This window comes from Pararge aegeria, chromosome 7, assembly GCF_905163445.1.
Source record: "Pararge aegeria chromosome 7, ilParAegt1.1, whole genome shotgun sequence".
Lineage (NCBI taxonomy): Eukaryota > Metazoa > Arthropoda > Insecta > Lepidoptera > Nymphalidae > Pararge > Pararge aegeria.
In genome coordinates this window covers 15,443,326-15,456,958 of record NC_053186.1, presented here as the reverse complement: position 1 = coordinate 15,456,958, position 13,633 = coordinate 15,443,326, and the positions used below count along the sequence as shown (strand labels likewise).

The window sequence follows — 13,633 nt, the reverse complement described above, 5'->3', positions numbered from 1 at the left end:
TGGAAACCTCTACCCTCCATATGTCAAAAGCAGTCAAAACTAAATATATTTAGGTAGGTACGACTTGTGAGTGTATTCGAACTTATATTTTATATTTATTTCTTAATATAGTAGAATATAAATGTAGCTAAATGTGTTCATTTATGTGATTTAACGTTGAAACATAACCATGCCGCCAACAGTTCAAACTAATGAGCCCGAGCGAGAGAAGCGTCCGCAAAGGACTGGTGAAAGACGGTAAGATACATATTATAAGAATGTTTTTTTTACGTAAACTTATGTGAAACAAGCATAAATAATCTTCCTTTTCAGATCAGAACTAGTAACACGTGTGAAATATTGCAACACCTTACCCGATATTCCATTCGACTTGAAGTTTATTACGTATCCATTTCCATCGACGCGTTTCATACAATACAACCCGACCTCTTTGGAGAAAAATTACCGATATGAAGTGTTGACAGAGCACGACTTAGGTGTCCATATAGATTTGATAAACCGAGATATGTATCAAGGGGATGGAAATGCACAGCTGGATCCCGCAGATGAGAAGCTTCTTGAAGACGATGTCCTCACGCCACAAGACTCCAAGCGATCACGACATCATGCGAAAAGCGTGTCTTGGTTGCGCCGCTCAGAGTATATATCCACTGAACAGACTAGGTTTCAGCCACAGTCTATGGAAAAGGTAAACTAACATTCCCATATCATAATAATAGAGCTTTGAAGCTTTTTTAATTTAATTTAAGTTTACAAAAAAAAAATCTATGCTTACAAACTACAGTACAATTCAAACTTCAAACAGACAAATACAAACACAGTACGATTCAAATTACAAACAGACAAATGCGTCTGCGTGAAGTTAGCAGATGTGCGCTGTAACCCTCTCCGCTACACCAGCCCCCTAAAAATGTGTGTTATGTTTGTTTGTTTGTGTGTCGCATTAACATTTGAACTGTACTGTACTTGTGTTAGCATTTGGTTAGTGTAATTTAAAAAAAAATCTTAAGCTGGTGTTAGTCCTTATGGTAGATAAATCCCATATGATGGGTGAAAGTCTCCTCCATATCTTTCCACACTTTTCTGTCTTGGGCAGCTTTCAATAAATACATAACACATCTCACCTGTATCCTTTGATTTCTATGTTACACTCTTAGAGATGATTTGGACTAAACAATACCAAATGCACAATATAATTTCATTATGGAAAAATTATTGTCACATAAGGAAAAACATTATGCTCCTTTCATATGCAAGTTGTTTGGATCTGGTAAATTTTTTTATTGACAGGTGAGGAGGAAAAGTTTAAGTAGTTTCTAAGGCTTAGGCAAAACCAAGGCATAAACCTGTGTCCATTCATTACAGTTAAAGATTTCATTATACATATTGTTAAACTGAACTCACAACCTTTAATTAATATTGATTTGTAGGTTGAAGCCAAAGTGGGTTACAATGTCAAGAAAATATTCAGCGAGGAAACTCTATACATGGACAGAGACAGCCAAATTAAGGCTATTGAGAAGACCTTTGAAGACAACAAGATTCCAGTTGAGAAGCATTACAGCAAACCTGGTGTGACCCCAGTCGAAGTTATGTCTGTGTTCCCTGACTTTGAAATGTGGAAGTATCCATGCGCTCAGGTCATATTTGATTCAGACCCTGCACCTTCTGATAAGAATATGGCTGGGCAGATTGAAGCAATGTCACAAGCTATGATAAGGTAAAATACACTTTATTGCTTTGTTGGTCACGTTTTTAGCTATGTATCAAGAGATTCTGATAGTCAGACCGGAGTCTAAGACAACCCCTGGCTTTAAGGGTTTGATTCCCGGCAGAGACAATTTAGGAATTTATCATTTCAAAATTGCTCTGGTCTGGTACTGGTAAGACGCTTTGGCTATGGCTAATTACTATCCTACCAACAAAGATGTGCCCCTAAGCCATTTTACATTAATGTACGATGTCACAGAAACTAATTAGTCAGCCAGTTACATCTTAGACTGCATCATCACTTATCACCAGGTGAGATTGCAGTCAGTGGCTAACTTGTAGTGAACCAAAAAAAGATATATTATAGAAAGGTGCCAGGTTTGTGGTATGCATACTGACCTATCTTCTTCTTTCTCTGGGCTTGTCTTCGTATTTGGTCGGCCGGAACCTTCCGTTGTACGTAGTGCCACTGGTATGGCTTCCCGCTGGGTCACTTCAGCCATATGCTGACCTATATTGGCAGGTCTAAATCAGTGCTGTTTATTTCACAATGTGCTCAGTTCAATAGGACAGCCCTATTTTTAGACCTGTCATATTAGTTTAGACATTTCTGTACAAAAGAATTGGCGTCACAGTTTTTTTAATCAATTCTCAGATTTCTATTAGTAAGAATATATTTCATAGTTTAATATTCCATAATTTAATTTTCATAATTCCAGGGGTGTGATGGACGAGAGCGGTGAACAGTTTGTAGCATACTGCCTCCCCACTGAGGATACAATACAGAAGAGACGACGAGACATTGCTGAGGGCATACCCTACATGGATGAAGATACCTATGAGTATAAGATGGCTAGGGAGTACAATTGGAACGTGAAGAGCAAAGCCTCAAAGGGCTACGAGGAGAATTACTTCTTGGTAAACCTTACTTTTCTGCTCAAGTAAAATGATTATTTCAAGAAGTTCTTTTCTAAAAACAGACTAAAACTCAGTTCATGTTAAACAGGGTACAGTGCTGCAGTTTAACTTGAAGCTTAAGCTTTCATGTTGCCTTTAAACTTGGCTTCCATAGCTAAGTGTAAAATAGGAGACCCTAAGTGTGTGTTTTGAAAATAAAATAAATAGTTCACCCATGAAACAACACCCTGTGAACATAATATGTTACAAAACATACAAATGTTCTGACACTTGTGGAAGGTTTTAGTGTATATTTTATTACGGTTTACTGTAAATTGGCTGAAATATAACAATGTTTGTTAGAGACGTCATACTTACTTGGAGCATTCCTGGCGATCGCCGTGAAAATGATGTAAAAAAAAAAAGTTAAAATGACCTTGCATAACTGCGTAAACTACTCTACTAATATGAGAGAGGCGGATGGCATTACCGGCCCTCTACAGTCAAACCTGGATAAGCGAGAGTTCAAGGGAGCACAATCTCATTCTCGCTTATAGAGGTTTCTCACTAACCCGAGTTTCTCGCTAATGCAGGTACATGGGTAGCGTTTCTCTCTTATAGAGGTACGCAGACAACACATATATTCATGCACTATGTAATTTTATTTTATTTAGAACTTATTTACATTTAAAAAATCCGTCAATTTCGTTTGGGTTTCTGTTTTTGTATTTTGAATGTTTTTCTCTAAATCATAAATTTGGTCGAATATTGCTTGCTCGACTGTAGCTTATAGAGGTATAGATAAGTAGCAGTCTCACTTACGGAGGGCCGTGAGGGAAAAACGACTCTCTCTTACAAAGGTTTCAGTTTCTCGCTATTAGAGGTTTTGGGAGCTTAAAATGACGGGTCCTGGCTATTTCTCTCACTTATAGAATTTTCTCACTTATCCAGTTCTCACTACCCCAGGTTTGACTGTATATGGCATGGGTCTCCGTTCAGAAGGGTTTAGGCTGTAGTTCCCTCGAAACAGAGTGCAAAATGTTAACTTCTAGGCTGCACAGCTCCTACCAAATATAAATAATAATTATGTGTTATAGGTGGTTCGCAATCACTGCATTTATTACAACGAGTTGGAGACCAGAGTACGTCTGTCCAAGAGAAGGGCACGGGCAGGCGTAGCGGCGCAGGCTTTGACGAGGCTGGTGGTCACGCACAGACCACTAGGCGCGGCCGAACACCGCATGCTACGGCTGAGGGAAAAGCAGCTCGAACCACCACAGGTAACCTACTTATTCACTAGTTGTTGCCCCCGGTTGCAACCCGACGCAATAAGAATTTCGTGTTCGTCCATCTGTGGCATTGTAGCCCTCAAATAAATGAGCCGATATTGATGCTGTTTAGGATTTCTCACTCTAAATATGAAATCAGGTGAAAGAAATTTCACAGGTAAAATTGACTCAAATTTTATGTACTGCTACTTTTGTGGTTATTCCGAGACATGTTAAACTTAAGCTTGTAGTTTAGCATCACATAGTCTGCGGGATCCCCAAACCCTGAACATCTTACAGATGATATGTATATGACCCTCCTTGATGTGTCTGTCATCGGCAAACCAGACTAATTCCAGACATGTGAGCGAATGTGACTGGCAAATCCAATTTTGGTTTTCAAAAGCCAGTTGCATGGCACACAGTGTAACTGGCCAATACATCGTTTGACCCATCAGTATGGTCTCAATGATATATAGATGACAAGCGGATTGCCCGCGACTTTGTCTGCGTTTGATTTTGTTTTTAAGTATTCAGTATCGCTAAGCCTTAAATGAGGGGTTTGCTACTGTCCGCTGATGAGTTCTGTCCTCTGTCTCCAACCACATTCATCAGATCTACACAAAGTTTGGGAAAAACTAAACACATATTATAATAACCTCTATAGTACAAAAATAATTATTTAAATCGGCTATAATTTGTCGGAATACGGTATAAAATTGTCAAACACTTTCCTCCCCTATTCCAAAGGAACCGAGCTTAATGTCGGGATAAAAAGTATCCTATATTACTTCTAACACTTCCAAGAATATGTGTACAAAATTTCATGAGGATCGGTTAAGCGTTTTTGGGTGAAAGCGTAACAAACAAAATAACATTGGCATTTATAATGTTAGTAGGGATGATCTATGCTCCGAGATGGAAGAAAACAAAAATCTTTTATTATCTCTGTAAATTTATTAAATTTATAATATTATAAATATGTTAGAAACATTTAATTAAATATTTGTTTTCTTAGCCTAAACAGAGCCTAACCTCGACGCAAAATTTCATTAAGATTGGTTGAGTTTGGTTCAGCCGGGCAATGTGTTTAGCAATGGTTATTGTTTTTATGCTTTCTTGATTAATAGTATTCTATTCATCAAGAAAGCATAACATGGCGGCACTAAAGTATGTTCATACATTCATCATCATATTAACCATTTACCGGCCCACTATGGGACACTGGTCTACTCCCACAATGAGAAGAGGTTAAGGCTGTAGTCCACTGGCCCCTTGCAATTTGAGAACATTATGGAGAATTCTCAGGTACGGAAGTTTCCTCACGATGTTTTCCTTCACCGTTATCATATTATAACTTAGAAAATCTTATCTTTAAACAAGCAATTCTTGTATATATTTAATTAGAATCTCGGGATCGGCTCCAACGATTTTCATGAAATTTAGTATACAAGGGGTTTCGGGGGCGATAAATCCTAGGATTCATTTTTTAAAAAATGACATTTTATTCGTGTTTTCCGGTAGTAAACGATTTGGTGCAAACGAAGTTGCACAGGTCAGCTAGTGTATATAATTAGAAAAGCTAGAGGTGCGTGCTGGGATTTTAACTTGCTCTCCCGAAAGTGAAGTTGAAGTCCTGCTTACACGTTACGTTGATACATTACTAACTCCATAATACCGATTATAGGAGGATGAGGAAGAAGAAGAACCCGAAGAAGAAGAAGAAGAAGAGGAAGATAAACAAGAGCAGAATGGGGAAAAAGAGAGGTACAGTGTGAAAATGATATTTTTATTTGATGGAAGACAATTCTATGTCTAAAACTCCCTAATGACACAGCATAAGACGGCACGAACTTGCTTTTTTGGAATTCCAGATCACTAGATCCTGGGTTCGAATCCCGGGTTCTGTCAACAATTGTAAGGTACAATAACAAACAATTTTTGTATTTTCTGCTAACAAAATTTCAGTAACAGCCTGCAGTTCGGAAAATGGCGATATCAACCCCCGTGCTTTGGAGAGCACGTAAACGTCGCGGTTTTGATCATTTGTAATAAAAGAAAGCCTTTAAACCCACTAACCCGCATTGCAGCGTGGTAGATCTATGCTCTACGACTGTCTCCTATAAGAGAGACGAGACGAGGCTTGTGCCCGCAGTGGGACATAAACAGGATGCGGATGATATTTTACTAGATGTGCCCTGCTGCTTCGCCCGCGTCATTTTGGCAGGCAGTGTACTGCTACATAGTCTACACCTATAGTAATATATGAGATTTTGAGATTTTTTCACAAATATTTTTTTTATCTTACGTAATTTTATTTTTCAATGAAAAGTATACTATATTATTTCTAATACCTCCAAGAATATGTATGAAAAGTTTCGTTAAGATCGGTTTAGTAGTTTTCGGGTGAAAGCGTAACAAAAAAACTTACATTAACATTTATAATATTAGTAGGGATATATATTTGTGACAATAGATTTTCTTTTAGTAGTTGTAGCATACTAAACTAAAATATAGATTAATAATTTCGTCTTTCAGGTCGCGATCCCGTTCGAAATCGGGAACAAAATCTCCACAAGGGTCGGAGAAATCCAAAGGGTCACACAGGTCGAGGTCAAAGTCAAAGTCCAAGTCTAAGTCAAAATCGAGAAGTCGCTCGCGATCTGGATCGGGTTCCAGGAAGTCGAGATCACGTTCCGGATCCGCACAATCTGGATCCGTGAGGTGAGTTATGTTTTTACACGTTTTTTATTGGCTTCACGTGTATGTTTGTTTGTACGTTTGTATGTTTGGAAACGACTCCTTTGGACTTGAAATTAACGATCTAATTTCTTTCAAATTGCAGATAATGTATGAAGTACCGATAACCATACATTAAACACTAATTTCATAAGATACATTTTTCAATTTGCTAAGTAAGATTTATGTGAACTTATATATAATTTTCATCTATAGTCGGTAAAGCAAGAATGATGTTAATTTTAACTTCTAACCTATCCGATGATATCTTTAGACGATTTATCTGATATTAACAAATTTTATGGTGAATGCGCTACCGATTAATTTTGTGCTAATAAAAATAATATTATCTTAGAAAATAATCTTAGACCAGGACGCGTTTGGAACCCTCGTAGCTTTAGTTTTAAGTTTACGAATGTGGTTATCGCCATCATCTCACTACCGTGTAATTCTTATGTAAAAGTGCCACCTATGGGCCTACTTGAATAAAGATATTTTTGACTTTGACTTAGACTTTAATAGTTTAAGATAAACTTAAAAAAAACAAGCTTTTATATATAAACTAAGCTTCATGTTCTTTGGTAGGTTGGCTGGTATCGCTTTTAAGCGATAAGGCCGCCGATTATACCTTTTCTTTCTTTCTTTCAATTGTGTTTTTTTAATTGCTTTGTCTATAGTGTACAATAAATTGTATTTGATTGATTAATTGATTCTAAACTAAAAGCTTGAAATTAGTTTGGTTTTTTATACCAAGCGTGTTTTTTAGTGTTTGATTTCACGGTAAAGTTTCTACATAATACTTGGACTAATGTTTGATTCGCTTTTGATATTAATGTGTAACACAAATGCCTTTCAGATCCGGTTCGGCACGGTCCCGGTCCGGCTCGGCCCGGTCGCGTTCCGGATCGCGCTCGTCGCGAGCCAGTTCGAAGAGTAAAGGCTCTCGCGCTAGCTCTGCCAGTGGACGAGTTTCTAGAGCCAGTTCTAAAGGAAGCAATAAGGTATTTGTTGTAATTTTCTATACTTTCCGTGGTTTATTGGAAACTCAATTTTTGGTCTTTGCAGCGGTCTCCACATTACAGAACTAGATGGCGTCACAAAAATCCTGCATCGCGCTAGCGAAGTGTTCACAAATAATGCGTATATATACAACTTCCAAAGATTAATGTTCGGACCTCTTTCCCCGAGCACGATCACCCGCTCGGAGAAAGATCTTCCTATTGTTACGGTCGAGCGGATCACCATAGCTCCCGTACAGTCTTTATTTTATTTTATTCTTATTATGTAAACAATAATTTATACAAAACGGATGCTAGAACGCCGCAACAGAGCAAAAGATTGACGTGATATCCTTCGTAGTTTATCGTACGGCGAGGGATTAAGGTAGCACAAAGAATATCGATATACACGGTCAAATAAAAAATACCAGAAAGCTCTCGGCCCTGTAGCTCCTTTCTTTAAAACTAACACTTTTATTCTGCGACTTTTCAAAATTCTTTAAAAAAAAATGTTCTTGTCTTTAAAGTGACATTATACTGTGTGCACGTGGTTCGACAAAGTTGCGTAATCGGGCCATCGCACAATAGAGTCGTGGTTCGCACAAGTAAAGTATCTATGTAAAATATTTAACATTTAATGTTTCACAAACTATCGCGTTAAAAAAAAGTCTTAGGCGACTTAAATGCTACTACTAAAATATGTCATTTCCAGGGCTCCAAACCGTCTTCCAAAGCCAGTTCGCGCGCCTCATCGCGTAGGTCTTCCCGGGCGTCCTCGCGAGCCTCCTCTAAGGGCTCCGGGTCCAAAGCTTCTTCCAGGGCCAGCTCCCGGCGGAACTCGGGCTCCGGCAGCGGTTCCGAGCGCTCGCGGAGCCGATCGCGCAGTGGATCCAAACAAGTATGTGCAAATAATCCTAACTTATACAACTTTTATGCGAGACTTACTAACCATGCATAACTGTCACTTGCTTGCTATATACGAGACGACCTAAACTTGCATAGAAGACTCATGCAACCTTTATACCGGACTTACTTAACACTCATAACCGTCACTTGCTTCCCATATACATACCTAAACTTGCATAAACGTCACTTAAACGACCCTTCCATCCTATATACGAATGGTACTAAACTTGCATAAATGACACATGCAACCTTTATACTTTAAGAGGAATTATAAATTACACCATAATGATTCTCCTGCTCTTCGCGGGCTTCACCAAATTAAGCTTAATTTTCATAATATTCATAATATAGCAGAGTGACCGCTCGCTACCAGCTCGGTGGCCGTGAATGTATAAACCTGTTTAACCTTCTATTAGATGTTAATACCTGAACCGATTAACTCGGCAGAGAAATCGGGGTTTGGTGACAATGAAACCGAGTAAAAAATCGTTAGACGATTGCTCGGCATGACATGTAATCGGTACACTAATCATACGAAATTCTAATGCATACAATATTATGCGATTAAAAAATTTTTGTGCGATTCCTGTCTGGTTTGGTAGGGTGGGAACTAGTAATGGCCGAAGCCTTTACCAGACCAGACTAGATAATATTGAAAAAAAAATATTTGCCCGGTAACTCCCAACTATAAGTCTACAGCGCTTACCTCTGCGCCAGGGATGCCGGCATATTTTTGTCATAAGAGGTTTAAAAGCACCATTGACATTTAACACGTTGACTGCTGCCTAACATTAACAAATACGGTACACGAGTGCGGCAGGATTACACGCTAGGCGTGTTTTCAGCACTGGTGAAGCGTATTCGAAACAGGCGCTACGAGCTTGCGGCCCCACACGCCTGGCGTGTTTAAACTTATCGCGACAGCTATGCGGCCTTTACGCAACAGGTGTGTTATTACATCACTCGTATTTTCTCATTTATTTATTGAACAACATGAAAACCCAACACTTGTCGCATTTGAATAGCAATTTGTATTTTTTTGTTGGATAAAATAGAATAAAACTTTAATGTAGTCAACACAGATTTTCTTTTTTTCAAAAATAATAATTTTCTAAAGAGCTTTAAATATAGTGGCTTTACATCTGGTAGGTACACTATTTTACTATATTCAAAATCGCGGCAACGTTAACCTGTGTGTAACTTGTGAATGTCATTTACGAATCATGATAAATAAATAAGTAAAAAAACAGTATTAAATACCTACTTACATACGAATGCGGATTGCCGACAAAGAAGCAAATTTTAAAATAATATGCATTTTAAATATAATAATCCTTCCAGTAAATATACAGAACCATTGTTAAATTTATTTTTAAATTCGAAACAATAGTAACTCATTCCTGAGTAGTTTATTGGTACCGCTGGCCGCACCGATAACGTTTATTTAAGACGATAAGAAAAAATAAGGATGCGGATGCATCGTTTTGTAATTCTGTCGGTATAATGGAATGCAAACCGATATTTATAAAATAAATTATTGACGATACCGATACCAATGAAAATAGTGCAGGCGAACTCAGGAGTACAAATATTAAAAAATATACAAATAGACGTCAAACTTATGTTGCGGATACCTTTATTGCAGAAAAACATTGTAGAGTATGCTAAAATATAGGACGACGATCCTATATCGATACCAATTAGTGTTGCCCAAATGCAAGAACAAGACGAGACTTAGCCAGTCTTGGTCTTGGTCTTGCGCCAATACACCTGGTCTTGGTCTTGGTCTTGGTCTTGCGCTCCCAGTCTTGGTCTTGGTCTTGGTCTTGCAGCAAGAGTCTTGCAAGTCTTGCAATTACCTATTAGTCTATTACTATTTATTAAAGTTTACTTTAAATCTTAGAAAAACGTATTAGAATTGGAACATTGTGAGCTTGAATTAACATAGCCATAGTAAAGATCAAGCAGATTAATAAATAACTGAAGATTTGATAAGAAATTCGAAAAATCAACTGACCTATATGTCGTTTTCCATGGAAGTAACTGTTTCTTAATAAACATTTATGATTTATAAGCTTACATTTGCTAAAACATGTAAAAAAACAAATTAATTACAATAACTTGACTGTATTTTAAAGAACAATACTTATCTGTCTAGAAAGAGATTGAACCCTCAACTTATAAGAAATTTAATAAAAGAGTTTTACGATTTATCATTTATTTGAATAAAAAATAAAATACAACACAAATCAACAGCTTTATCATTAGGTTATGATACTTTATATCAATTCTTTTGACCAAGAATTAATACAAAGTAACCATCTGGCTGACTCATCACTTAACCTATTTCTATGTTTTCTAATTACTAATGATGCTTTAGAAAATAACCTCTCAGCAGGTACTGAAGTTGCAGGTATTGAGAGAAAATCACGGGCCATTTTCGATAAAATCGGATACTCTGTCTCATGCGTCCTCCACCAATCTAAAATGTCTTCCGAGCTGGCAGTTCTTGGTTTTCTCAGGTACTCCTCCAACTCGTCTATCACTAAGCCTTGAAGACAAGATCCAGATGACGTCGAGGGACATTCATAGAGTTTATCAAAGTCTATTACGTCTTCATCTTCATCACATACTTTATTGTCTTTTTCTGGTAATTCCAGAGATTTGTTCAGTGAGTGTAGACTTTTATATTCTTCATAAAGTTCATTGAACTTGCGCAGACTTTCTGTTTTAAGTTGCTTCCCCCACATTGTCAGGTCAAAAGTCTGAGCCTTATGCCTTGGGTCTAAAATTAAAGAAGTACAATAAATCCAGTTGCTCTTCTTGTAATGTTTAAGCATTTTGTCTCGAGCTGCTTGGAAAGCTAGAATGAGCCTTTCATCCACTTCAGATCGATTAGGTTTCTCATCTAACTGTTTTACCATGGATTCTCATTCTCTTTCTCATCTCATTCAAATACTTACTCTCATCATCTCTCTCAGAGATATTCGAACACTTTTTTGCTATTTTTTCTTGTAAAAACTTAAGAAATATAATGACTAAATGTACAATAATAGTACCTAAGTAATTAGTTTAAAACCATATAAGTAATCAATATTATAATTACTTACTAGAATGAATTATTATGACATCTACTACCTATCCTCACCATTTTATCCTAATCATAATACTACTTGCGTGATCAGTATAATGTATTCATTTTCATTCTAAGCACTCTGAAACTTATTTATTCTTTGGAACACCTGTAGGTACTCTTAAAATTCGAAATTATTTTGCATGAATAGTGTCAAATGTTATGATTTCGGCGCGGCGGCAACGATTGTTTTAGATTTCAAAAGAAGCCGCCGGGGCGTGTATCATAACCATGTACTTCCGAAAAGCGGCAAATTTCTTTGAGAAGTAAGTACAAAACCTTTGATGCCGCATTATCAAAGTGCCGATGGTTAAAACATAACTATGCATGCACTCAGTTTGATTTTGATAGATATTTTTTTATTCGCTATGTTTATGGTATTAGTCGTAATGCGCATAGGTCCAGTTTTTCATATTCTTTGATATAGTTTTTTGCGTCTCATAGAATTCCTAAGCGTACCTACCTACCTATACACCGAACTGTTACACCTAACTACTCCGTGAAATAGCGCTAAGTCCTAGCTGCAAGACGCAAGAGTCTTGCAGGCTATGTCTTGTTCTTGCTCAAGTCTTGCACGGTCAGTCTTGGTCTTGGTCTTGCTAAAAATACGCGGTCTTGTTCTTGGTCTTGGTCTTGCAAAAACGCAAGAACAAGACCAAGACTGCAAGACCAAGACTGAATTTGGGCAACACTAATACCAATATCTACTTCGCGTCCCTATAAAATATTTTAAAACAATGCTATTATCTAGGTGGGTATTATTTAGTGATCGATGGTATTATACTATTGTTGCAAATATTTGGTCGAAAACATGTTTTTTATATGAACTTGTTAGTTATACGTGTGATGGTCGATTCTCTCGATGGCATGGGACTTATTAAGAAAAACACTCATGTATAATGATTAGATAACTCACAAAACAACGAATTTTAAGTAGGTATATTGTCTAATATATAATAAAACGTGATTGCGTTAACGTTTAACTAATATTTAATAAAACGTACTTGCGGTAACGTATAACACACTTGTTGCGTAAAGGCCGCTCTAACAGTATATTTAAACAACACAGCGTTTGTGTTTGCCGCACTCGCAGAACGCGGCAAAAAAACACGCCCAGCGTGTTCGGCCGCATCCTTGTAGGTACATTTATTTTAACACGCCTAGCGTGTTCGAGCCGCACACGCGTTACGTAGTTTTAAAACACAAATGTTGTGTTTTCAGCAGCCAACGTGTTAATGTGTATCATAGACATACGTACGTACGTAATGTAATGTACACATAAACAATATGTATATTATAAGTACCTATATTATTCATAAAACTGGGTCTGGGTCGCGGCCGACTGGCGCAGTGGGCAGCGACCCAGCTTTCTGAGTCCAAGGCCGAGGGTTCGACACACACAACTGGAAAATATTTGTGTGAACATGCATGTTTTCAGTGTATGGGTGTTTATCTCTATATTATAAGTATTTACACAAGCTACGCTACTTTGGAGCTACATGGCGATGTGTGTATTGTCGTATTATATTTATTATATTAACAGCAAAGTGTAAACTCATATCAGAACTTTTTATTAATCACGTATTTGTTTCACAGGGTTCCCGTAGTGGTTCCGCATCCAGCGCGTCGTCGAAGCACAGCGGTTCAGACTAATACAATAAAAGAATTAATATGTGATGTCTTGAATAAAATTATTGTTATACCATGTTGTTTCTTATTCCTACTCTCCTATGAGAGAGGAAGTACCCAGGAATGGGACATAATTTCATATAGTTTAACTATTCTAGTTGTTGATGGATTAAAGAGAGAGCCTTTATAGGGACTTCTAGATTACACGATCTTCTGCTAATTGAATTCAGTATGGTTAGCATGGGCAAGAGATATTTTTTATCCCACGGAAAGAAAATGTTATCTTCTCCCGCAGATTTATCATTATAATCATCATCATATCAACCCATCACCGGCCCACTACAGGGCATGGG

General features: G+C 37.5%; 1 protein-coding gene across 1 annotated transcript; it reads left to right on the top strand.

Annotated features, from left to right (window-relative positions):
* The first annotated feature begins 45 nt into the window (after window positions 1–45).
* Window positions 46–13,354, top strand: LOC120625329 (RNA polymerase II-associated factor 1 homolog). Its single transcript, XM_039892363.1, has 10 exons — window positions 46–237; window positions 313–688; window positions 1,431–1,720; window positions 2,430–2,628; window positions 3,705–3,887; window positions 5,563–5,642; window positions 6,414–6,599; window positions 7,471–7,615; window positions 8,325–8,510; window positions 13,248–13,354. The coding sequence occupies exons 1-10, from the start codon at window positions 170–172 to the stop codon at window positions 13,302–13,304; spliced, it is 1,770 nt and encodes a 589-aa protein (XP_039748297.1). The 5' UTR covers window positions 46–169; the 3' UTR covers window positions 13,305–13,354.
* The last annotated feature ends 279 nt before the right edge of the window (window positions 13,355–13,633 follow it).

Coding starts and splice junctions, on each gene's coding strand:
- LOC120625329 (XM_039892363.1), top strand. CDS start 170: ATGCCGCCAACAGTTCAAACTAATGAGCCCGAGCGAGAGAAGCGTCCG. Junction 6,600..7,470: donor GCACAATCTGGATCCGTGAG/GTGAGTTATGTT, acceptor AATGCCTTTCAG/ATCCGGTTCGGCACGGTCCC. Junction 8,511..13,247: donor CGCGCAGTGGATCCAAACAA/GTATGTGCAAAT, acceptor TTTGTTTCACAG/GGTTCCCGTAGTGGTTCCGC.